At 49.3% G+C, this 26,411-nt stretch overlaps 2 protein-coding genes across 2 annotated transcripts in view; both read right to left on the bottom strand.

Moving 5' to 3' along the window:
- LOC119957993 (cyclin-dependent kinase-like 1) overlaps positions 1-14,891 on the bottom strand; it is a 74,082-nt gene extending 59,191 nt beyond the window's left edge. Inside the window, exon 1 of the mRNA XM_038786244.1 lies at positions 14,295-14,891. Within this exon, the coding sequence (XP_038642172.1) occupies positions 14,295-14,462 (168 nt within the window). The 5' untranslated portion in view covers positions 14,463-14,891. The remainder of the gene's footprint in view (positions 1-14,294) is intronic.
- A 2,773-nt stretch (positions 14,892-17,664) lies between these two features.
- Positions 17,665-26,411, bottom strand: part of LOC119957855 (mitogen-activated protein kinase kinase kinase kinase 5-like) — a 180,459-nt gene continuing 171,712 nt past the window's right edge. The window contains exons 29-32 of the mRNA XM_038786010.1: positions 23,943-24,035; positions 21,934-22,004; positions 19,329-19,384; positions 17,665-18,081 (exon numbers count right to left, since the gene is read on the bottom strand). Of these exons, the coding sequence (XP_038641938.1) occupies positions 17,967-18,081; positions 19,329-19,384; positions 21,934-22,004; positions 23,943-24,035 (335 nt within the window). The 3' untranslated portion in view covers positions 17,665-17,966. The remainder of the gene's footprint in view (positions 18,082-19,328; positions 19,385-21,933; positions 22,005-23,942; positions 24,036-26,411) is intronic.

Here is a 26,411-nt window from a genome sequence, read left to right as displayed (position 1 = left end):
TTGTGGGAGGAAACTGGAGCACCCGGAGGAAACCCACGCAGACACGGGAAGAACGTGCAGATTCCGCACAGAGAGTGACCCAAGCAGGAATCGAACCCGGGACCCTGGCGCTGTCAAGCAACTGTACTACTGTGCCTCCCATTGTGCTACCGTGCCGCCCATATAATACTTAGGTGAAGTACTGGTGGTTCTGGTCTGACACTGGGGGGCTGAAGAAGTGAGACCGACTAGTGGATGAATTAAGTGTGTGATACATAATTATAATAATCTTTTTAGAACATTTAGAACAGTACAGCACAGAACAGGCCCTTCGGCCCTCGATGTTGTGCCGAGCAATGATCACCCTACTGAAACTCATGTATCCACCCTATACCCGTAACCCAACAACTCCCCCTTAACCTTACTTTTTAGGACACTAAGGGCAATTTATCATGGCCAATCCACCTAACCTGCACATCTTTGGACTGTGGGAGGAAACCGGAGCACCCGGAGGAAACCCACGCACACACGGGGAGGACGTGCAGACTCTGCACAGACAGTGACCCAGCCGGAAACCGAACCTGGGACCCTGGAGCTGTGAAGCATTGATGCTAACCACTATGCTACCGTGCTGATCTTTATTGGAATTGAACCCATATGCTGTGAAGCAACAGTGCTGACCATTGTGCGGCCGTGCCGCCATTGTGCATCAGTACAAATGTGACCTCAGCATTGACCCAACAGCCACTAGGTACTAAATGCAGTTCCTGGCAATCATTGTCCTGATCTTCGCGTTACTCCCCAATCCCACCATTCCAGCATAATCAGGAACTGGAGCAATGAATTTTTGTTTTAGCGGGAATCTGCCTAATTGGATGGTTGTATCGGAGAGAGAATTCCGTTTGTTTTGCCCAATCAAAAAGATTGAGTGATGTGTTTAAAGCACCTGGGTTTTGATTTATGTCTGATCTTTTACCAAGTGTGTCGTAACTCACATCAGGCCTTTGCACTCCTTGAAACAAAAAAATCGCCAATCTGTGAGAAGTTTACTTAGAAACCCAAATGAATCTTAACAGAGCTGCGAATTTGTGACCCTGATAAGCAGAGCATGGAAGCATTAAAAAAATTCATTCAGCTGATGTGGGCTTCGCTGGTTAGGCCAGCATTTATTGCCAATCCCTAACAATCCTTGGGAAGGTGGCGGTGGTGGGCTGCCTTCCCTTTTTATATAAATTTAGAGTACCGAATTCATTTTTTCCAATTATGGGGCAATTTAGTGTGTTCATAGAACATAGAACATAGAACACTACAGCGCAGTACGGGCCCTTCGGCCCTCGATGTTGCGCCGACCTGTGAAACCATCTGAAGCCTATCTGACCTACACTATTCCATTTTCATCCATATGTCTATCCAGTGACCACTTAAATGCCCTTAAAGTTGGCGAGTCTACTACTATTGCAGGCAGGGCGTTCCACACCCCTACTACTCTCTGAGTAAAGAAACTGCCTCTGACATCTGTCCTATATCTCTCACCCCTCAATTTAAAGCTATGTCCCCTCGTGTTGGTCATCACCATCCGAGGAAAAAGACTCTCACTGTCCACCCTATCTAACCCTCTGACTATCTTATATGTCTCTATTAAGTCACCTCTCAGCCTTCTCCTCTCTAACGAAAACAACCTCAATTCCCTGAGCCTTTCCTCGTAAGACCTTCCCTCCATACCAGGCAACATCCTAGTAAATCTCCTCTGAACCCTTTCCAAAGCTTCCACATCCTTCCTATAATGTGGTGACCAGAACTGCACGCAGTACTCCAGGTGTGGCCGCACCAGAGTTATGTACAGCTGCAGCATGACCTTGTGGTTCCGAAACTCAATCCCCCTGCTTATAAAGGCTAGCACACCATATGCCTTCTTAACAGCCCTATTAACCTGGGTGGCAACTTTCAGGGATTTATGTACCTGGATGCCGAGATCTCTCTGTTCATCTACACTACCAAGAATCTTGCCATTAGCCCAGTACTCTGCATTCCTGTTACTCCTTCCAAAGTGAACCACCTCACACTTTTCCGCATTAAACTCCATCTGCCACCTCTCAGCCCAGCTCTGCAGCTTATCTATGTCCCTCTGTATCCTATAACATCCTTCAGCACTATCCACAACTCCACCGACCTTCGTGTCATCTGCAAATTTACTAACCCATCCTTCTACACCCTCTTCCAGGTCATTTATAAAAATGACAAACAGCAGTGGCCCCAAAACAGATCCTTGCGGTACACCACTAGTAACTGAACTCCAGGATGAACATTTGCCATCAACCACCACCCTCTGTCTTCTTTCAGCTAGCCAATTACTGATCCAAACCGCTAAATCACCTTCAATTCCATACTTCCTTATTTTCTGCAATAGCCTACCCTGCACAAACACGGGGAGAATGTGCAAACCCCACACGGCCAGAGCCGGGATCGAACCTGGGACCTCGGCGCAGTGAGGCAACAGTGTTGCCCTGGTGAGCTGCCTTCTTGACCAGCCGGGCAGTACTCGAGGCGTTGGATGGCAGACGTAGCTCTCCATAAAACTCGGTGCAAGGTTCACCACACCGTAACCAACAGGTTAGGTTTTGTTAAGGTCAGCTGATGCAAGTGTTTGTTTACAGTCAGAACAATTTCCTCTCAGTCATTTCAATACCCAATTATTGTCAGGGAGAGACAGCCAGAAAGGGTTTGAACAGAAGCAACTACAGATTAAATTACATTGGTTGGGAGGTTTGATCACCAGCAGGTCATGTTCCAGTCATACATGAGGAGTTTTCAATCCGAATTTTAGTTTTGATGTGAACCTGCACATTGGTGGAGTTGAAGGGAGAGGAATCAAGAGGGGCAACGTCATGGAGACACTCAAACTTGGACATGCATCACCCATGTTGGGTCATTTTCCTGGAACTCGATACATCCGAGGAATTCAATCGGCACCAGGACTCCAGAAGGTCAAAAAGGGGAGCCACCACCATGACCAACATCTCCGCAGGGCAATGATGATTGTCAATCATCTTTTAAAAAATATTCTATCGTGGGATTGTGGGCACCACTGGTTCGTCCAATATTTTTATTGCCCATTCGTTAGAGAGAAGAAGGTTAAGAGGTGACTTAATAGAGGCATACAAAATGATCAGAGGGTTAGATAGGGTGGACAGCGAGAGCCTTCTCCCGCGGATGGAGGTGGCTAGCACGAGGGGACATAGCCTTAAATTGAGGGGTAATAGATATAGGACAGAGGTCAGAGGAGGGTTTTTTACGCAAAGAGTGGTGAGGCCGTGGAATGCCCTACCTGCAACAGTAGTGAACTCGCCAACATTGAGGGCATTTAAAAGTTTATTGGATAAGCATATGGATGATAAGGGCATAGTGTAGGTTAGATGGCCTTTAGTTTTTTTTCCATGTCGGTGCAACATCGAGGGCCGAAGGGCCTGTACTGCACTGTATCGTTCTATGTTCTATGTTCTATCTCTATCTGTCCTTGAGGAAGTGCTGGTGAACTGCCCTCTTGAACCAGCGCAGCGTAGGTACACCCACGTGCTATTAGGGAGGGAGTTCTGGGATTCTGACCCAGCGACAATGAAGGCGATATAGTTCCAAGACACGACGGTGTGGAGCTTGGAGGGTAAAACGCACGTGGTGGTGTTCCCAGGTATCTGCTGCCCTTGTCCTTCTAGTCAGAAGAGATCACGGGTTTTGAAGATACTGTTGGAGGAATCTGGATGAGTTGCTGCAGTGCATTCCTGTCGATGGTGCACACGGCTGCCACTGTGCTTCGGTGATGGAGGAAGTGATGTTGGAGGTGGTGGATGGGGTGCCAATCAAGTGGGCGGCTTTGGCCTGGATGGTGTCGAGCTTCTCGAGTGTTGATGGAGCTGCACTCATCCAGGTAAGTGGAGAGCATTCCATCACACTCCTGACTTGTAGGTGGGCATAGGCTCTGGGGATTCACATGGCGAGTTACTCGCTACAGAATTCCCAGCCTTTAGCCTGCCCTTGTAGCCACAAATATGGCCTTTTTAAGAACAAACGTTTAAAGAAACACCTTCCCATCCTCCATATTGGTGAACCAAGGGATATATTTTCCTTTTTCATGAACAAATATTAATTATGATTCTATAGAAACAATTGGACCAAAGCCAAGATGGCAAATGACTGCTGGCTTCAAAGCAATCTACCCAGTTCAACTCTGACATTGTTTCTGTATGTGAGCAAAGGAAACTTGACCATCTGGTCACAGTTTTAAAATGGACGAATGAAATTTTTTAAAAAATGTATGTTTGTTAGAAATTGTCTGTCATAAGCAAAATCACACAATACAATTAACCAAAGTTACACAATAAAAGAACAAAACTAACAAGCAAAAACACGTACCAACTTAACCCCCCAAAACTAAACTAAACCCCCTAACAGCTGATGATGATTAGCGCCTTAAAAATAGAAATGAATGGCTGCCGTCTTAGGTAGAACCCTTAAGTACATTCTCTTGGTGGACTTAACCTTCTCCATGTAAAAAGACATGAGGTCACCTAACCAAGCCAAGGCATTGGGTGGAGTAGGAGACCTCCATCCAATCAGAACACATCTCCGGGTATCAACGAGGCAAAAATAAGGACATCCGCCTTCAGCTCCGTCTGCTACCCCAAAATATGCCCACCAGCAGACATGGATCCAAATAAACATTGAGTATTTCCAACATGGTGTTGACGAAAGATGCCCAAAGGATTACCTACGTGGGGCTGGTTTAGCACAGGGCGAGAGCACCGTTCACACTTGTCCTCCACCCCAGAGAAAAATCCACTCAGGCTTTAGGCAGATGTGCCCTGTGCACCACCTTGAATTGGATCAGACTTAGCCGAGCACATGAAGATGTGGAGTTGGCACTGTGAAGGGCCTTCCCTCCATACCTCATCATCCAGAATGGGACCCAACTCACCCTCCCATTTCACACTCCCACCCCACTCAACCGAGCTGACTCAGAAGATATGGTCACATATGCACGAAGTAGTCCCTCCACCTCAGACCCGGCCAAAGACAAAACCCTCTTCAACAGAGAAGGGGGTGGAGCCAAGAGAAAGGAAGGAAGGTATCTGAAAAGACTGGAACCAGGCGGTTGGAATTTCTCCACCAACTCCTTAAAACTGGCAAACCTCCCCTCCACAAACAGGTCTCCCAACCCTTCCCCTCCCATGACTTAAACGTGGAGTCCAAACCCGCTGGCAAAGGCGGTCGTTGTAGATTGGGGTTGGCGAAGACAGGGAACAGAGCTTAAAATGCTGCCTGAACAGCTTCCAAATACTCTCGATGGACACCACCACTGAATTCAGGGAAGATCTTACTGAGAGAAGGCAACAATGCATTTACTATTGCATCAAGGCTGGAAACCGTGCTTCCATATGGAACCAGGATCACTGAACCGCAACTGTATCTTCTGAATATTGGCTGCTCAATAGTAAAACATTAAGTTGGGTCGGGTCAAGCCCCCTGACTGTCTATCTCTTTAGAGCAAAGCTCCATGGATCGTTGGAGTCTTACCCGCCCAAACAAAGGATGACATTAATTTATTGACATTAAAAAGGGCTTGGGAAGAAAGAGAGACATTGAAAAGAAATAAAAATCTCGGGAGTGGTTCATTTTAATAGTTTGAACCTAGCCCGCCATGGAACAGGGGGGGGGGGGGGTTATCCCACCCAAGTCTGACTCGGTAATATCAACCAGACCAGCTTAATTACGTTTACGAAGTGAGGCCCAATTGTGGGCCACCTGGACTCCCAGGTAACGGAAGCTAGTCTTCGTAAGGCACAACGGTAGTGTCCCCAGTTAGGTTCTCTTCCACGTGGGGGGGGGGGGGGGGGGGTTTGACCGGAAGCATTCACTCTTGTCCAAGTTCAACTTGTACCCAGAGAAGGAGCCGAAATGCCCAAGTAGCTTCATTATCTCATCCATAGAGGATACTGGGTACATAATACAGTAGTCCCCCTTTATAACGCGGGTGTTGGGGTCCAAGACAGCCACCCGCGTTGCATCCGAGCCGCGGATATCCACAATGGGGGTTTTAAATTTATTTAAAAATCTATGCATGCGCTTCCCATTGTGAGTCTACGGGGGGCGGGGGAGAGGTCAGACCCCCGTAGACTCACAATGGGAAGCGCATGCATAGATTTTTAAATAAATTTAAAACCCCCATCGTGGATCTAATTAAAACAAGCACTGCTGCATTTTTAACAACTTAAAAGTTGGATTGGAGGGAGAGAGCAGCCGGCAGTGTCAATTTCAGCGGCCGGCTGATTGTTTCAGTGAGAGAGCAGCTTCCCTCTCCGGATCAAAGTGAGCCGGCCGCTGAAATTGACACTGCCGGCTGCTCTCTCCCCCCAATCAGCCAGCAGTGTCAATTTCAGCGGCCGGCTGATTGTTTCAGTGAGAGAGCAGCTTCCCTCTCCGGATCAAAGTGAGCCGGCCGCTGAAATTGACACTGCCGGCTGATTGGAGGGAGAGAGCAGCCGGCAGTGTCAATTTCAGCGGCCGGCTGATTGTTTCAGTGAGAGAGCAGCGTCCCTCTCCGGATCAAAGTGAGCCGGCCGCTGAAATTGACACTGCCGGCTGATTGGAGGGAGAGAGCAGCCGGCAGTGTCAATTTCAGCGGCCGGCTCACTTTGATCCGGAGAGGGAAGCTGACAGTTGGGGTCCATAAGCCCCCCGCCGTATATCGCGAACCGCGGTATTGCGGAGCGCGGTATAACGGGGGACTACTGTACAGAGAAGTAGGTCATCCGCATAAAGTGACACCTTATCCCCCTCCATTTAAAAGATGAACGTAGCGCTACAGCAAGCAGTCCTATTGCCAAAGCGAACAGGAGCGGAGACAGTGGACATCCCTGTCTTGTGCCCCTATTTAACAGGAAGTAGTCAGATTTCAGAGCATTTCTTCAACGGGAAGTAGTCAGATTTCAGAGCATTCGGACAGGCACAGGAGGGACGATTCTCCAAAATGGAGACTAAGTGTTCGCGCCGTCGCGTTTCACAACGGTGCGAAACGGACACAGGGACGACCAATTCTGTCCCCCACAGGAGGCCAGCATGGAGCTGGAGCAGTTCACGCCACTCCAGCCTCCCTTGCGCCAACCTGCGCATGCGCGGGGGACTTCTTCAGTGCGCCAGCCCCTATGCAACACGGCGTGGGGGTTCAGGGTCCGGCCGCACATCAAAGTAGGCCGGGGGGGGGGGGGTGAGGCCGGCCCGCCGATCGATGGGCCCCGATCGCGGGCCAGACCCCATCGGAGGCCCCACCCCCCCAGTGAAGGAGCGCTTTTCCTCGCCCCACAGGCCGCCCCCGACCCTTCGTGCAGAGTTCCCGCTGGCAGCGACCAGGGGGAACGGCGGCGGCGTGACTCTGCTGTTTCCGCACGGCCGCTCGGCCCATCCGGGCTGGAGAATCGGTGGCCCCGCCGATTCCAGTGACCCGCGGCCGGCACCGCGTCAAACGCGCCGGCCGAAATGGCGCCGATTCTCCGCACTTCGGAGAATCACGCGCAGGCGTCGGGGCATCGTGGCGCGGTTGCGGCGATTCTCCGGCGCAGGGCTCGGAGAATCGCGCCCGATCAGTGGGAGCCCGATACAGTAGTCGAATCCAGGAGATAAAAAAGTGTCCAAATCCGAACCTCTTTCCACCTCTGATGGAGTCAGGGATTTGGGTCTGAACCGATCCAGCTGAGGGTTCAGAACATAAATTAAGTCCCCAACCAAAATAAGCTGACGCGAGTACAAATCGGGGAGGGGGGGGGGGCAACGGATTATTAATAAAATTTGTATCGTCCCAGTTTGGAGCATAGATATTAATCGGGGTGCCCGCCTGAGAACCCAAACAATAACGCGTCGGCCATTGGGATCGGCCCAAATCTTAGAGACAGAAAACTAAACCCTTTTATTCATTAGTATTGCCACACCCCAGGGCCTACCATCGAAGCCCGTATGAAAGACTTGTCCCACACAACCCTTCCGCTGCCTCCTCCATCAATTTCCGGAGATCCTCTGACAGAACCCGGAAACCTTTATCGAATTCTTTCGGCAAGGTACTCAAGAAGCATCATGGCCATTAGTGGAGTGGCCGGAGCCCCAAAGGCTGCCTCCGCCATTGTATCTGCCAGGGAGACAATGCAGATTGGCCGCGCACTCATTGTAAATAATATGAAGGGGGCAGCTACACGAGGATATAGAATCATGCGGCACAAGAGGAGGCCATTTGGCCCAACTTGCCCGTTTCGCCCGTTAACCAATTAAGTCCCACTTCCCCGCTCTTTCCTCATTGTCCAGAAATGTTTACCTGTCAAATATTTCTCCAATTCCTTTTTCAGACGTTATATTGAATTTGCTTCCACCACCATTTCAGGTTGCACATTCCGGATAATCACTGAATAAAACTCATCTCCCCAATGGTTTTTCTGCCAGTTACCTTCAATCTGTATTCTCTGGTTAATGACGGTTTATTAGTGGGAAACAGTCGTCCTCTTTCTCCCCACCCCCCATTACTCTATCACAAAGCTAAAGATGTGCGTCACTCGTACAAAGTTATCAATGGAAGCAATTTAAAATGATTGGCATAAAAAGCAATCTTGACTTGGGAGAATCTTTTTTAATGAAGCGAGTGGTTAGAGTCTGGAATGCATTGCCCGAGAGCTTGGTAGAGACCTGTTTAACCGTAGCTGTCAAAGGCGAATTGGATGATGATCAGCTGGGGTGGCACGGTAGCACAGTGGTTAGCACTATTGCTTCACAGCGCCAGGGTCCTGGGTTCTATTCCCAGCTTGGATCGCTGTCTGTGCGGAGTCTGCACATTCTCCCCGTGTCTGCCTGGGTTTCCTCCGGGTGCTCCGGTTTCCCCCCACAAGTCCCGAAAGACGTGCTTGTTAGGTGGTTTGGACATTCTGAATTCTCCCTCTGTGTACCCGAACAGGCGCCGGAATGTGGCGATTGGGCCTTTTCACAATCACTTCATTGCAGTGTTAATGTAAGCCTACTTGTGACAATAATAAAGATTTGAAATGATTTATAAAAGAATTGCGGGGCTATAGGAAAAAGGCAGAGACTGGGACTAAGTAGGTTGTTCTTGAAGAGAGCAAGCCTCAACAAAACAGGCTACATGACCTCCTTTTGTGCTGTAAATGTTCCATGAACAAACTAGATTAACAAAAGGGGAAGAATTTCATTCTGCAGCAATTGTACTCTCACACAAATAGGAGCATTAATCGCACAATTCGCCAATGGTGTAATTCTTAACAGCCATTGGTTCCTACATCCCAATATCAAAGGGAGAGAAGCCCTCTTTCAGATTCATCTCCACGGTCTCGAATGCCAGATAATGCACAGAGCTCTGGGAATAAACACAGCAATGAATTCAGCTTGTGTCTACTCTTCCAAGGAGGGAATTGGTGCATTTTCACAAAGGTCAGCCCAACCTGGAGTTAGTGCTGTGGTTAAGTTAGTTCAGTGAACAATCTGTTCTCATGCAGAAGAAATCATTAGCCTCACGGTGATTAATCCGTGTTCCTGGGGATTATTTTTTCGTTTAAATTTTTTGTCATTTGTGGTCGATCTTACGGCGGCACGGTGGCGCAGTGGGTTAGCACTGCTGCCTCACAGCGCTGAGGACCTGGGTTCGATCCCAGCTCCAGGTCACTGTCCGTGCGGAGTTTGCACATTCTCCCCGTGTCTGCGTGGGTCTCACCCCCACAACCCAACGATGTGCAGGGTCGGTGGATTGGCCATGCCAAATTGCCCCTTAACTGGGGGAAAAAAAAAATTGGGTACTTTAACTTTCTATTTTTTTTAAATTGTGGTCGATCTTATATGGATGAGGCTGGGAACGTAGGAGGAAGAGCGATGGGGGAGGTTGCAGAGGTAATTCTGAGGCAGGGGGGAGATGGTTAGACCCTTAGAAACCAAATCTACTTGAAAACATTCACAGAGCTAGGAAGCACTTGAATGTGACTAGAGAGGATTACATTTTAGAACAAGCATTTACACCTAAGATTCGAACTGGCGTGTGGAGGAAAACATTAGGGCAGTCCATTGGGAAGGATGCATCTCAGGCTTTGGTGGAGAAAGTTTTCATGCACCAGTTGGTCCAATGGGGAGGTATTCAGATGACTTCTGGCCTAATGGAAGGAGGCAATGAATGTTTGGCAGTAGTCAATTTGTTTCTGATCCAGGACAGTTTAGGGCTGGTACGGTTACTTGGTTCGCTGGATCCTCAGGTTTATAACTGTACGTCAGTTTTACACCTTGGTGGCTCAAATTTTAAAATTTGATTGAAAAATTCATTGGAGTTTGCATCACAGACTCAATCTCCTGGATTAAACATGTTTTTAAAAAAAAAAAAATTTTTTTTAAATTTAGATTACCCAATTATTTTTTCCAATTAAGGGGCAATTTAGCGTGGCCAATCCACCTACTCTGCACATTTTTGGGTTGTGGGGGCGAAACCCACGCAGACACGGGGAGAATGTGTAAACTCCACACGGACAGTGACCCAGAGCCGGGATCGAACCTGGGACCTCGGCGCCGTGAGGCGGTTGTGCTAACCACTAGGCCACCGTGCTGCCCTGGATTAAACATGTTAACAAAGAGTAGCGTTCTGGAGTAGAACAATTCGCCACTAACTTCATATTAAGGGAAGAAATCATTATGGGACTTGGTTGGAAAGGAAAGAAACAATCTGCGTTTGTACAGTCCCCCTTTCATGGCCTCAATCCCCAATCGTTTTATGGCCAATCGAGTCCCAACCATCTTCAGAAGCATTATCAATCACCTGCCTTCCATCATAAGGTCAGAAGTGGGGATGTTTGCAGATGACTGCACAATGTTCAGCACCATTCGCGACTCCTCCGATAACGAAGCAGTCCATGTCCAAATGCAGCAAGACCTGGACAGTATCCAGGCTCGGGCTGACACTTGGCAAGTTACATTCTTGCCACACAAGTGCCAGGCAGTGACCATCTCCTACCAGAGAGAATCTAACCACCGCTCCTTGACATTCAATGGCATTACCATCGTTGAATCCCTGGGGGTTACCATTGATCAGAAACTCAACTGGACCCAGCCACATTAATACTGTGGCTACCAGGGCAGGTCAAAGAATGGGAATCCTACGGTGAGTAACTCACCTCCTGACCCCCAAAGCCTATCCACCATCTACAAGGCACAAGTCAGGAGTGTGCCTGGATGAGTGCCGGTCCAACAACACTCAAGAAGTTCGACACCATTCAGGACAAAGCAGCCTGGCTTGATTGCTCCTCCCACAACCATTCAAACCTTCCACCACCGGAGAACAGTGGCAGCCGTGTGTACCATCTACAAGATGCATTGCAGTAACTCATCAAGGTTCCTTCGACAGCACCTTCAAAATTCACGACCATCGAGAAGGACAAAAGCAGCAGATACCTGGGAACCCCGCCACCTGGAGGTTCCCCTCCAAGTCACTCAACATCCCAACTTGGAAATACATCGTTCCTTCGCTGTCGCTGGGTCAACATCCTGGAACCCCCTCCCTAACAGCACCGTGGGTGTACCTACACCTGAAGGACTGGAGTGGTTAAAGAAGGCAACGTCTGAAGGGCAACTAAGGGTGGGCAATAAATGCTGGGCGATCCAATGTCGCCCACATCCCGTAAATTATTTTTTTTTAAATTGGAGGCATGATTGTAAAAAAAGTATGAAATAGAACAGCCAATTTGTACACAGCAAGAACGCTCCCATCAGAAAATGAATGAATGACCAGAAAGTCTGTTTTAATGGCATTTGTCAAGTGATAAATTTCAGCCAGGACACCTGGGAGAAGTCCCCTGGTCGCCTTTCAAACAGCGCTGCAGATTTTGTGAGATCCGCTGGAGAAGGTGGACGGGGTTCCCGGGTATCAGGAAAACAGCTCGTCCAACATTGCAGCATTCCCTCAGTACTGCAGAGCCTTGGCCTGGATTTTGTGCTCAGGTCTGTGGAGCTGGGAGAGAGCCCGCAGCATTTCGCCTCAAGAGGTGTGTGCGCTACATACTAAGCCAGAAACGAAAGGGAAAATGCTGGAAAATCTCAGCAGGCCTGGCAGCATCTGTAGGGAGAGGAAAGAGCTAACTTTTCGAGTCCGATGACTCTTTGTCAAAGCTAACAGACAGAGAAAGTGGGAAATATTTATACTGTGGAGTGAGAATGAAAGATGAGTCATAGCCACAGACACCCAGGGAAACCGGGTGCTAATGGCCACAGATACCAAGGTGAAAGAGTGTTAATGGCAGTCCCCAGAGAGGACAAAAGATGTGAAAGGTCAAACAGCAGGGAAACTAACATCAGAGGCTGAACTGTAGATGTCGGGGGGAGGGGAAGGGGGAAGCAAAGAGGAGAAAGGTGCAGGGAAGGTGGATAAGATACTAAGCCAAGGCTGGCACCTCAAGTTAATATGTGCACCAAGTAGGATACTACAGGGGAAACAAATCACTTGACGTGGGAAAGTTGCGAGCAGTTAGACAAGTGAGGAAGCTTCAGCAAGATGATGAATGGAGGTGTTCCACCTGATTGCAGCTGTCTGGCAGTCCCTGGGCTCATCCACCCATTCCTTCCTCAGGGAACACAGTGTGATTGATATAGCCACATTCCTGCAATCCCAATAACACAATTCTTCTCTTTTAGCTAAAAACATTTTACATTATTTAGTGCAGAGACCTCAGACACAAGAATAATGGGACAACCTACATTTGTAACGTGCCTACAAGGCATTCAATTTAGACCCTGCTGACCACACGTTAAATATCTCACGACATTATTCAAAAACAAGCAACAGAGATCTCCCCGATGTCCTGGCTGAAATCTCTCAGCCAAAAATCACAAGCAAAACACATTACCCGGCATTTATTTCATTGCTGTTAGTGTGATCATGGTGTGTACAAATAGATTACCACATTTCCAATGATAACTGATTACACTGCAAAAGTGCTTCATTAATTGTAAGGCACGGTGTAGATGCTAACCTTTGTTTTTTTTTAAACATCTGAACAGAAAAAAGTGTCCCAGGATGAGTTGCAGGAACGCAATCAGACAAAATCTGACTCCAAGATAACGGAAATATATTGGGATATACAAAATCTTGGTGGGCGAGGTCGATTTTAAGGCATGTGTTTTTTTTTAAATGTAAGAGTACAATTCATTTTTTCCAATTAAGGGCCAATTTAGCATGGCCAATCCACCTACGCTGCACATCTTTGGGTTGTGGGGGCGAAACCCACGCAGACACGGGGAGAATGTGCAAACTCCACACGGACAGTGACCCAGAGCCGGGATCGCACCTGGGACCTCGGCGCCGTGAGGCAGCAATGCTGACCATTGTGCCACCGTGCTGCCCAGGTATGTGTTAAAGGTAGAAAGAGATCCAGGTTTCAGAGAGGGATTCCCCAGGGCAAAAGGGAAACTTACGTTTGTGTAGCGCCTTTCAAACCACCAGAGTTAAAGCAATTTTTGCAATCAATGAATTACTTCTTGAAATGTTATCACTGGTGTAATGTAGGAGAGAGAGGCTGGAATTATTGGAACAGTTCTGGAAGCGAGGTAAGAAATTACACAGGGCGCAAAGGTGAAACAGGGGAATTAATTATTCGAGACGGGGGAGAATTTTCTTGTTGGGGGGGGGTGCCGTAGAAGATCAATGAGCACAAGACAGAACTTGACACTAGTTGGCATTTATGTTTTTTATAATCGTTATTGTCACAAGTAGGCTTACATTAACACTGCAATGAAGTTACTGTGAAAAGCCCCTAGTCGCCACATTCCGGCGCCTGTTCGGGTACACAGAGTGAGAATTCAGAATGTCTAATTCACCTAACCAGGGAAGCACGGGTAGCACAAGTGGATAGCACTGTTGCTTCACAGCTCCAAGGTTCCAGGTTCGATTCCTGGCTGGGACTCTGAGATTGAACATACAGTGCAGAAGGAGGCCATACGGCCCATCGAGTCTGTACATTAAGCCCTCACTTCCACCCTATCCCCATAACCCAATAACCCCACCTAACTTTTTTTGGACACTAAGGGCAATTTAGCATGGACAATCCACCGTACCTACACATCTTTGGACTGTGGGAGGAAACCGGAGCACCGGGAGGAAACCCACGCACACACGGGGAGAACGTGCAGACTCCGCACAGACAGTGACCCAGCGGGGAATCGAACCTGGGACCCTGGAGCTGTGAAGCAGCAGTGCTAACCACTGTGCTGCCCCTCCTGGAAGAAATCTCCAAACGCAGCCTTACCTTCAACATACGGATCTCCCTCAGTGCGATCTTCTTGATCAGGGGATCGTCCTCCGACTCCACAAACTTCTTGATGGCCACAATCTGACCCGTGTCCTTGTTCCTGCACCTGAACACCACCCCATAGGAGCCCTCCCCGATTTTACCCAGCTTCTCATACTTCTCCATCTCACTGGCCAGGGGACCAAACTCCAAAAAAACACCCCAGCCTCCAAATCAAGATCTTCACCTGAAAATATATATTTGTGTGTTTTTTTTTTGAAATTGAAAGAACAATCTCTGTGGTTGTTTCTATTCTTAATCTTTATCCAGTGCTGCTTTACTGTCTGATTTGTCACAGTATTGCGATTCCTCTCCTCTGTTGCTGTCTCCTTCTTCTTTCCCCCAACCCCTCTCTCTCTCTGTTGCTGTTTTCCTCTCCCTGTTTTTATTCCTCTTCCTCTCTCTCTGTTTGCTGCTGCTTTTCCCTCTCTCTCCCAGAGCAGTTTTTTTTTTGCGTTGTCTTATTGCTGCTGTCTCTCCCTCTCGGCCGGGTGTACAAAGCTGGAGTTTAAAGATCTCCCTTTGCCACAGCTTCCACTGCCCAGTTTGCTCCGCTCCGCCCTCTCCATTCGCTGGATTGACTCCAGGGCGCTGTCACTCTAGATTGTAACATTCCAAGCCCCGCCTCCCCTCCTTCCCATTGGAGGCCCTGGGCACGTGCAGCTCACCGTGCTCTGATAGGCCAACTGGCTACATCTTTCATTCAGCAACAAGGGAATGAAATTGATCAATGGGGACAGGGACAAGAGTTTATTAAAAGACAAATTTAGAGTACCCAATTCTTTTCTTCCAAATTAAGGGGCAAATTAGCGTGACCAATACACCCACCCTGCACATCTTTTTTGGGTTGTGGGGGCGAAACCCACGCAAACACGGGGAGAATGTGCAAACTCCACACGGATAGTGACCCGGGGTCGGGGTCGAACCCGGGCCCTAGGCGCCGTGAGGCAAACCACTGCGCCCCCCTGCCACCCATGACAGGGACAAGAGTTGAGGGATAAGGTTTACCTGGGGACGAGGGACTGGAAGTTAAGATTGTCATGGGGTCGGGCGGCATGTGGCGCAGTGGTTAGCACTGGGTCTGCGGCGCTGAGGACCCGGGTTCGAATCCCGGCCCTGGGTCACTGTCCGTGTGGCGTTTGCACATTCTCCCCGTGTCTGCGTGGGTTTCACCCCCACAACCCAAAGATGTGCAGGGTAGGTGGATTGGTCACACTAAAATTGCCCCTTAATTGGAAAAAAAAATTGGGTACTCTAAATTTATTTAAAAAAAGATTGTCATGGGGTCACAGGATTGGCTGCATGGGAGTAATATTTACCAGAGGTATCCTCCTCTGTTGGAATTACTCAAAGAGCACTTTTGAGGATGCAGCTCGCCTGCCAAACAGACATGGAAGTCCCAAAACAGAGAAGGCTTCATAGAGTTTCATAGAACAGTACAGCACAGAACAGGCCCTTCAGCCCTCGATGTTGTGCCGAGCAATGATCACCCTACTCAAACCCACCCTATACCCGTAACCCAAACAACCCCCCCCCCTCCTTAACCTTACTTTTGAGGACACTAAGGGCAATTTAGAATGGCCAATCCACCTAACCCGCACATCTTTGGACTGTGGGAGGAAACCGGAGCACCCGGAGGAAACCCACGCACACACGGGGAGGACGTGCAGACTCCGCACAGACAGTGACCCAGCCGGGAACCGAACCTGGGACCCTGGAGCTGTGAAGCATTTATGCTAACCACCATGCTACCGTGCTGCCCCGTACTGTTCGGGATTAAGGCTGTGGCAGGTGAAGTCGAGATTTCAGACAAACCTCCAAATGCCTCCTCTACCTGACTCTTAAAGCAGCAGTCTCCCTGCATGTGGCAGAGTCTGCAGATAGGCAATGTGACTGATCTGCCAAACTTGGATGGACACAAGTTATCCTCGATCCCGCGGGACTGCCTAAGTGTCTTCAAGTTCACCCTGGGCCTTGTCTTTGATATTGCAACGAGGATGCTTGCTACCAGTGATTCTTGTTCCATTAGGATATTTAACAATCCCATCCCTGCCAAGCACGCAGTGAGAGACTGGGCTGTGTGTTTTGACCTACTTGACCCTGGGAAAGTATGAAAGGCAAACAATCCCTAAACTTTATAAACTATTCCATTAACTCCCACTGACATTTGCTGGTTTTGCTCAGTGGCCGCTTTAACAAAGCAAATAAAATTCTGATAATATCTTCACCACAATGCTGCTGTTTCAGCAGAACAGGACAGTCTAAATCCAGCACAGGTTTCACAGACATCTGATGTGTTGGGTAAGCTGGGTCTACGAGGACTGTGTTTACTGCAGTGGAGAGAGAGTCGGCTTCCAACACCTGAAGAAATGCAACTCGATTTTATTGAACACTTAACTATAATACATGCGTTAACTGTGGGTTGACACTATGCTGAGTTGACTGGAGACCTGAGGCTAACCTGACCAGACTATCTTACTACCACATGGTGTATGTTCGAGTTGTTGCTCACGGGCTCTGGCTGTCTCAGAGGCTGCATCCCGAGAGAGCGGGAAAACTAGTGCCCTCTAGCTTTATAGTGGTTGTCTCCTGTCTGATGATTGGCTGCGGTGTTCTGTGTGTTCACTGGTCATCCTGTGTGTCAATCACTGCCTGTCTGCACACTATCATATACCTGGATGTATATTTTTTATTTAAAAAATTAAAAAATAAATAAATTTAGATTACCCAATTATTTTTTCCAATTAAGGGGCAATTTAGCGTGGCCAATCCACCTACTCTGCACATTTTTGGGTTGTGGGGGCGAAACCCACGCAGACACGGGGAGAATGTGCAAACTCCACACGGACAGTGACCCAGAGCCGGGATCGAACCTGGGATCTCAGCGCCGTGAGGCGGTTGTGCTAACCACTAGGCCACCGTGCTGCCCTCTGGATGTATATGACAACATCCAATGGCACCACAGCCAACTGAAGTTTAAATGAGCTAGGGGCCGGCCTGCAGACCATTGTATCGGTACGGCCTCGAGGGCAGAAAGACACGGACAAGACTTTCAGCAGCAGGTGGGCTGAGGCAAGGGGCAGAGACAGATTGAGGTAAGCAGCCATGGTGATGGAGAAGAGGTGGGCTGCAAGTGTGGCCAGTGGTCGAGTGGAATGCTGAGATTGCTGGGAAGGGGTACAGAATCCTTGGCAAGGGTGTGTTTACTGAGCACGCCATTCTTGGTGGGCATATCATACTGGGTTGGTGAAGTTGTTGAATAGATCTTCCTCACAGCCTGCCACAACTGAGCAGACATTAGATTCAAATCAATGCACAAAGAAAGATATAACACGTCAAATATATTTATTTATTTATAGAACACCATCAATGACTTCATTCACTCCTCAGTTCTATTTTATAATATTCCTCACTTAAACTTTACATGCTATTGGATTAGTAGAGGTTGCTATAATACAAGGATATTCATTCTGAAACTGTGAAGCAGATTCAGTAGTCAAGGACGAATCTTTGGCCCACACTCCAACCTGGTGTGTGGAGGGGTTCAGCAGCTTTAAATATTCCCCTTTTAAGCCTCGCCCTGCTGCCAAAAATGCCTTTTTTTACCCCCCCCGCCCTGTAAGATTGGCATCATTGCCTGGCCTCCATCTTCCGTAATGGGTTCTCTGGCACTTTCATGGTGTACAGGTTGCTGTAGGCAGTGGGATCGTCGGCTGGCTTTGTCTCAAAGACCACCTGTCTGCAGCTTTAAAGGAGGACAAAAGATGTAACAATATAATACTATTACCTTGTCTCGAGAGACCACCCGCACCCCCCCCCACACCCACACCCCCCCCCCACCCCCCCGCGAGACTGAAACTGATTGCAACGGTAGCAATTCATAGATTTATAGAATTTACAGTGCAGAAGGAGGCCATTCGGCCCATCGAGTCTGCAACGGCTCTTGGAAAGAGCACCCTTCCCAACCGCACACCTCCATCCTATCCCCATAACCCAGTAACCCCATCCAACACTAAGGGCAATTTTGGACACTAAGGGCAATTTAGCATGTCCAATCCACCTAACCTGCACATCTTTGGACTGTGGGATGAAACCAGAGCACCCGGAGGAAATGGTGTATTAAGCATCCCACGACCAAAATCAGACCCTCCCCAAACTACTACTTGGAATAGGTTTTTTAAAAGGATAGTGGTATTTTCAGATATAAACAGAAATACTCGAAGGAACATAACAAACCTACAAACGCTGACTTAAGAGCCGGCACTGTCAAACTCAGGGGCGTGACACGCGGGTGGGTCGCGTGCGGGTGTCGGGTGGGTGGGGGAGCTATCCGTCGCGGTGCTCCCGATCGCGCAAATCCGCGCGCGACAGCCATAATGCCGCCTGCGAGTGGCCTTCAAAATGGCCAGGAACATGGGCAGCATGGTGGCCTACTGGTTAGCACAACCGCCTCACGGCGCTGAGATCCCAGGTTCGATCCCGGCTCTGGGTCACTGCCTGTGTGAAGTTTGCACATTCTCCCTGTGTCTGCGTGGGTTTCGCCCCCACAACCCAAAAATGTGCAGAGTAGGTGGATTGGCCGCGCTAAATTGCCCCTTAATTGGAAAAAATAATTGGGTACTCTAAATTTTAAAAAAAGGCCAGGAACAGATTTTTTAAATTCGGGCGCACTGCGCATGCGTGTCTGATCATCAGTGCGCATGCGCAAAACTATGCGCATGCACACCGATGATCGGGCACGCATGCACAGTGCAGCCGCATTTTTTTTTATATGGTCGCAGCCTTTTTTTTTCACGTTTGGGGGCTGAAGGGACCATTGGGGCCAAAGGGACCCAAAACCATTTCCTCCATTTTTGTCAGCAACAAACAAGGTGAGAGAAAATGGTGGGTCGCGAAGGTCGGCCGGCGTGGGTTGCGAAGGCAGCTGGCGTGGGTCATGAAGGTTGGCCGGTTGGAAAATAGTTTGAAAAACACTGTTTTACAGGTGCCTACCTGTCAGCTCCCAAAAAGCGATAAAGCCGACTCTGTTCTGTTTTCCCCTCAACGATCTGCAAGTAAATGGCATTGGTTCATTTTCGGATTATTTATGAGCTCATGATTAATAATACAGTCAAATGATTAGTAATATAGCTAATGAAAAGCACTATAAGGTCATCACTTGCATTTACTTTCTCTCCACCTGACCTTCTCCCTGACCTGTGTTGCCAGTCCTCCTCACCATCTGACCTTCTCCCCTGACCTGCACCCTCCCTGTCCTCCTCTCCACCTGACCTTTCCCCTGTCTTGCACCCCCCGCCGTCCTGCTCTGTACTTTACCTTCGCCCCGCCCTGCTAGTCCTTCGCTCCACCTGATCTTTTCCGCTGACTTTCACCCTCCGTGTCCTCCTCTCCACCTGACCTTCTCCCGTGATCTGTGCCCTCACTGTTCTCCTCTCCACCTGACCTGCGACCTCCCTGTCCTGCTCTCCACCTGACCTCCTCCCCTGACCTGCAACTTCCCTGTCCTGCTCTCCACCTGACCTCCGCCCCTGACCTGCGATCTCCCTGTCCTGCTCTCCACCTGACCTCCTCTCCTGACCTGCGACCTCCCTGTCCTGCTCTCCACCTGACCTCCTCCCCTGACCTGCGACCTCCCTGTCCTGCTCTCCACCTGACCTCCTCCCCTGACCTGCGACCTCCCTGTCCCGCTCTCCACCTGACCTCCTCCCCCTGACCTGTGCCCTAGTTCTCCTTCCTCAGCTTAATTTAGCCGTTTCTAAATCTTTATTTGTCATGGGATGTCAGATAGGCCATTTCAGTGGATAGTTAAGAATCAACCACATTGCTGTGGGTCCGGAGACACATGTAGGCCGGACCAGGATAGAGAATTTCTTCCCTAAAGGGCATTAGTGAACCAGATCGGTTTTTACAACTATAGGTGATGGTTTCATGGTCACTAAGCTTATGTTTTAAAAAAAAACTTTAGAGTAGCCAATTATTTTTTCTTCCAATTAAGGGGCAATTTAGCGTGGCCAATCCACCTACCCTGCACATCTTTGGGTTGTGGGGGTGAAACCCACGCAGACACGGGGAGAATGTGCAAACTCCACACGGACAGTGACCCAGGGCCGGGATTCGAACCCGGGTCCTCAGCGCCGCAGTCCCAGCGCTAACCACTAACCGTGCCGCCCCCCCCCCCCCCCCCCCCCCCCCATGGTCACTAAGCTGAGACTGGCTTTATACTCCAGATTTCGTAGCTGAATTTAAATTCAACCATCTGCCATTTGTGGGCGGCATGGTGGCACAGTGGTTAGCACTGCTACCTCACAGTGCCAGGGACCTGGGTTCAATTCCGACCTTGGGTGACTGTGTGGAGTTTGCATGTTCTCCCCATGTTCCTCCAGGTGTTCCGGTTTCCTCCCACAGCCCAATAATGTGCAGGTTAGGTGGTTTGGCCATGATAAGTTGTCCCTTAATGCCCAAAGATGTACAGGTTATTTATGGGGTTACAGGGATAGGGCAGAGTGGACGGGTGAGTGGACATGGGTAGAGTGCTCTTTCGAGGGGTCGGTGCAGACTTGATGGGCCGAGTGGTCTTCTTCTGCACTGTAGGGTGTCTAAGATTTGTCTCCAGAGTATTGGCCTGGACCTTGGAATTACTAGTCCACCATTACCACCACCATCTCCCCAGGTTGCTGGCTCCCCCTTCACACTCCCTTTAAAACTTTGGGCACTTCATGGAGGTGTCAGTAGACGGGCATGCCATTCAAGTGCCCTATTTTCAAAGCACGCCGACAACCAACCATGCCACCACTGGTGATTCAAAATTAAGACCAGGAAGTCTTGCTGGAATCAGACAGGGCTTTGTTGAGACCACATTTGGAGTACTGTATACGATTTTAGTTTCCTTGCCTAAGAGAGGATATATTTGCTTGAGAGAGAGTCCAGGGATGAATGAGTTGACCTATGAGGAGCGATTGAGTGAAATGGGCCTATATTCTCTGGAGTTCAGAAGAATGGGAGGTGATGTCGTTGAAATGTCTTAAAACTCTTGAGCGAGCTTGATAGGGTAGATGCTGAGAGGCTCTTTCTCTTGGCCGGAGACCCTAGAGTTAGGGGTAAAAATCTCAGGATAAGGGATTGGCCATTTTGGGTTGAGGTGAGGAGAATAGTCGTACGACTTTGAAATTTACCTTCAAGGGCTATGAATATTCAGTTGCTGAGTATATTCAATATTGAGATCAGCAGATTTTTGGATATTAAGGGAATGGAAGGGGTATGCTGGAAAAGTAGAGTTGATAAAAAAGATCAGCCGTGATCCTATTGAATGGTGAAGCAGGCTGGAGGAGCGGGATGGCCGACTGCAGCTCCTTACAGTACGTCCATTATAAAATCAGCAAACTCATTCATAATGAATTGGACAGCTCTTTCAAAGAACTGGAAAAGTCATGATGGCCTCCTTTGTGCTCCATGATCCTAAGATCACTTCTCAGAAGCCTCCTTCCCAAGGCTTTCCTTCCACCTCAGACTCCCGGGTGTCAGCTTCCGTTATCTGAACTTCTCCATTGTTTCTCGGCGGTTAGCATGTTATTTAGCAATTGGAACACAAGCCGCTCACCACACAGGACTTGAAGCTCTTCCGCTGCATCCCATGTTTCCAGAATCCCAGAACGCTGTCAGAGAAGCAGACTGGACGAGGGAAGAGAAATCACATTGGTATAAATATCAGCAGAAATATCTGTGGCGTTAGTCAGCACGTTGCGTAGAGTTTACAGCACGGGTGGGCCATTTAGCCCAAATGGTATGCTGATGTTTATGCTCTTAAACAGCCCGTCCTTACCTACTTCATGTTGCTTTCTTATTCATGTAATTATCTTCCCCTCAATTGTATCTATGGTATTCACCTCAACACTCCCAAGTTAGAGCAATGGTGGCATTAAAATGAAATGAAAATCGCTTATTGTCACAAGTAGGCTTCAATGAATTGTGAAAAACCCCTAGTTGCCACATTCCGGCGCCTGTTCGGGGAGGCTGGTATAAACAAATTGTGACAAGGGAAGTGTGAGAAGAAGTGAAGTCACACTGAAGGGAAGCCCAGGATATGTATAAAACTATTGTATATTAGGAGTAAATTTAAACTGATCCTTTCTGATCCTGTATTTAGACAGTTCCATTATAAATTCTGTTGTCCACGTTTACAATGTGGAATGTCTACTTAAACGTGTTGCAGTGCAATTAGATCTTCCCACCACAGATGGCAGTACAGAATCCCCACCAGCAGCAACTGTGCAAAAAAAAAATGAAGGTATCGCACAATGAAATAAGCAGGACATAAACAATTAAATTAGATTGACCATTAACTGCGGGTATTTGATGGGACGGTGTAGAGGGAGCTTTACTCAGTATCTAACCCCATGCTGTACCTGTCCTGGGAGTCTTTGATGGGGACAGTGTAGAGGGAGCTTTACTCTGTACCTAACCCCGTGCTCGACCTGTCCTGGGAATGTTTGATGGGACAGTGCGGAGGGAGCTTCACTCTGTACAATAATAATAATCGCTTATTGTCACAAGTAGGCTTCAATGAAGTTACTGTGAAAAGCCCCTAGTCGCCACATTCTGGCACCTGTTCAGGGAGGCCCACTGTGCTAAAGCAGCCTCTTCGTATTTAACCCGTGCCCTCATGTACTTAGAATCATAGAATTTACAGTGCAGAAGGAGGCCATTCGGCCCATCGAGTCTGCAACGGCTCTTGGAAAGAGCACCCTACTCAAGCCCACACCTCCACCGTATCCCCATAACCCAGTAACCCCACACAACACTAAGGGCAATTTTGGACACTAAGGGCAATTTAGCATGGCCAATCCATCTAACCTGCACATCTTTGGATTGTGGGAGGAAACCGGAGCACCTGGAGGAAACCCATACAGACACTGGGAGAACGTGCAGACTCCGCACAGACAGTGACCCAAGCCGGGAATCAAACCTGAGACCCTGGAGCTGTGAAGCAATTGTGCTAACCACTGTGCTACCGTGCTGCAGTTGGATACTTGTTATCCAAGGCAGAAAATGCTCCAGGGGCTGGTTTAGCTCACTGGGCTAAATCGCTGGCTTTTAAAGCAGACCAAGCAGGCCAGCAGCACGGTTCAATTCCTGTACCAGCCTCCCCGGACAGGCGCCGGAATGTGGCGACTAGGGGCTTTTCACAGTAACTTCATTGAAGCCTACTCGGGACAATAAGCGATTTTCATTTCATTTTTCATTTCATTTCCGAGCATAACTAGAGACCGTGAATAGAAGACATTCTCCAAGAAATCAGACATGGAATTCAGAAGAAATTGCTTTGCCCAAAGATTGGTAAGAAAGCGGAACTCACTCCCACAATGAATTGTTGAAGTGGATAGTTTAGATGCATTTTAAGGGAAAGCTGGAGAAGAGTTTGAGGGCAGTGAATTGAGGTTACAAAGATTGATTTAAGATGAGAAAGGATGGGAGGAGGGGTTCAAGTGGAACATAAACAGCATCAACTAGCTGGGCTGAGTGGCCTGTTTCGGTGTTGAAATCCTCAAATTAGCCCCAAAAAAGCACACGCTTAAACAATTAAGTCTGAAATAAGTTCTAGCTCCTTACCGATTGATTCCACTGGAACATCAAAAGTCACCTCTGGGACCAACTCTTTATTCGTCTTGAGGCATCCATGAATATTTACAATTTTGATATTTTCTGTTGAAAGAAATAAATTCCTTCAGCAAGCAGCAAAGGCCCAGATCTTGCTCAGCGGGGACCTGGCTGCCTACTGTGTAAGTGGGAGGGGGAAATGTCTTACCCATTCAATTGATCATCCACTGCCCACCCCATCTGTAGTAGGGTCTTCCTCATTAGTGAGGCTCCAGGTCGACCTCAGGGCCTACAGTTTCTGGGAGACTGAGAGACTGGCCAGACATATGGGGAGGAGGCCGCTCTTTGAGGAGGGCAGGGGAATTTAATATTTAAAATGCCTGTTGCGTGGGTGCTGGTAAGAAGCTGCCGTTACTAAGGGCCACAGTTGCTAAGGTGATAATCGAGGAAAACGTGATGTGTGATATCACTCCATCATTGCCCACTTTAACTTCATCTGCCCATACTCGGTTAGCATTTTCACCAGCTGCTGTTACTTATGGCAGAAAGTTTCAGATGTAATTGATACTGATCGTGGCACAGGCTCCCTCTTCTCAAACCCCTGTCACGCACCTAAATTTCCTGCAGGATCTATTGTGGGCGCGATCTAACGGAAAGGTTTCTAAGTGTCATTTTGGGCGGGTTTCGTTGGGAGCTTCTCCCCTGGCTCTGTCGGCAAGTTCTCCACCACGATGTAACCATACTTAGTCACTTTACTGGGCCCTGGGGAGATTCCCTCCATGCTAGACCACATTTAGAAGCTTTTTCAACACTGGGGAGCTGAACCCGCTGGCCAGACCGGCTCCTCAGAGGTCGGGGCGCCATTTTGAAAAGGTGCCCCGATCGCTAAGTGAGCTTGAGGACCCCCCACACCCCCACCCCTTCAACCACGGGCAATGTCACCCCCACAGTCACATGGGCATTACCCTACACCTCTAGCCCCCCCCTCTCCAAAGTGAGGACGCACCGCTATGGGGTCACTGAGGTCTCCCCCCCCTTTTCAGTCCCCCCCTTTCCAGGACCCCCACCCTTCGCCCCCCCCCCAAACTTCCAGAGGCCCCGTCATACCGCTCTTCAACCTCTCACCTTCATATCACCCCCCTCATCCCTCCTTTCATGGGCATGGCTCTCCTCAGACCCTGACCCAGTGTTCCTGCCAGCCAGGCAGTGGCACCCCGGGCACCTTGGCACTTAGGGGGTAGAAGTGCCAAGGTGCCAGCCTGACAGTGCCAAGGTACCAGGGTGCCAGGGGGAGAGCCACGGTGCCACCCTGCCTACAGATCGCACCCTATATTACTTTAGGAGTTCAACCTCTAACACAGGGGTTAGTTTGTTAAATTCTTGGCCTGTTTACCGCAAGCTTTGGAACGTCTTACCCAGAGGGGCCTGTGGGTAGACTCCCTTGGCGACGTCTGAGGAGAGTCTCCCTCGGAGGGGCCTGCAGAGAGTCTCCCTCGGAGGGGCCTGCAGAGTCTCCCTCGGAGGGGCCTGCAGAGTCTCCCTCAAAGGGGCCCACAGAGTCTCCCTCAGAGGGGCCTGCAGAGAGTCTCCCTCGGAGGGGCCCGCAGAGAGTCTCCCTCGGAGGGGCCCGCGTAGAGTCTCCCTCGGAGGGGCCCGCAGAGTCTCCCTCGGAGGGGCCCGCAGAGTCTCCCTCGGAGGGGCCTGCAGAGAGTCTCCCTCGGAGGGGCCCGCAGAGTCTCCCTCGGAGGGGCCTGCAGAGAGTCTCCCTCGGAGGAGCCCGCAGAGTCTCCCTGGGAGGGGCCCGCAGAGTCTCCCTCGGAGGGGCCCGCGTAGCATCTCCCTCGGAAGGGCCAGAGTTCCCCCTGGAGGCACCAGAGGGGTTTCCCCAGAGGAACCAATTGAGTGTCACCCTGGGAGGGACCTATGGGGAATCTCCTTCAGAGGGATCTGTGGGGATTGTCCCACAAAGCGACCTTTGGAGAATCTCTCCTGGAGGGGTCTATGCAAAGTCTACCATGGAGGGGCCTTTAGCTTGAACACAATTGCTAAAAATACTGAATAAGCCTGAGACTCAGGACGCGACCTACTGGCCATATTGTGCCCGAACGGCTGCGCTCGCGGCCACGGGATCCTTCTTCTGGGATCCACCCGGCTCGCCGCACCTCAAGAGAAGCCATGATCTGGATCTGAGACGGCTAGTCTCACTCTAATATATTTTTAAAAAAGTTTAGAGTCCCCAATTCATTTTTTCCAATTAAGGGGCAATTTAGTGTGGTCAATCCACCTAACCTGCACATCTTTGGGTTGTGGGTGCGAAACCCACGCAAACATGGGGAGAATGTGCAAACTCCACACGGACAGTGACCCAGAGTCGGGATCGAACCTGGGACCTCGGCGCTGTGAGGCTGCAGGGCTACCCCACTGCACCACCGTGCTGCCCCGTCTCACTCTAATATGCGCTCGTCTGATGTACCGAGGTCC

This window comes from Scyliorhinus canicula, chromosome 27 (genome assembly GCF_902713615.1).
Source record: "Scyliorhinus canicula chromosome 27, sScyCan1.1, whole genome shotgun sequence".
In the NCBI taxonomy this organism is placed as follows: domain Eukaryota; kingdom Metazoa; phylum Chordata; class Chondrichthyes; order Carcharhiniformes; family Scyliorhinidae; genus Scyliorhinus; species Scyliorhinus canicula.
The sequence above is the reverse complement of the archived record's forward strand: the minus strand, read 5'-3'. Positions and strand labels throughout refer to the sequence as shown.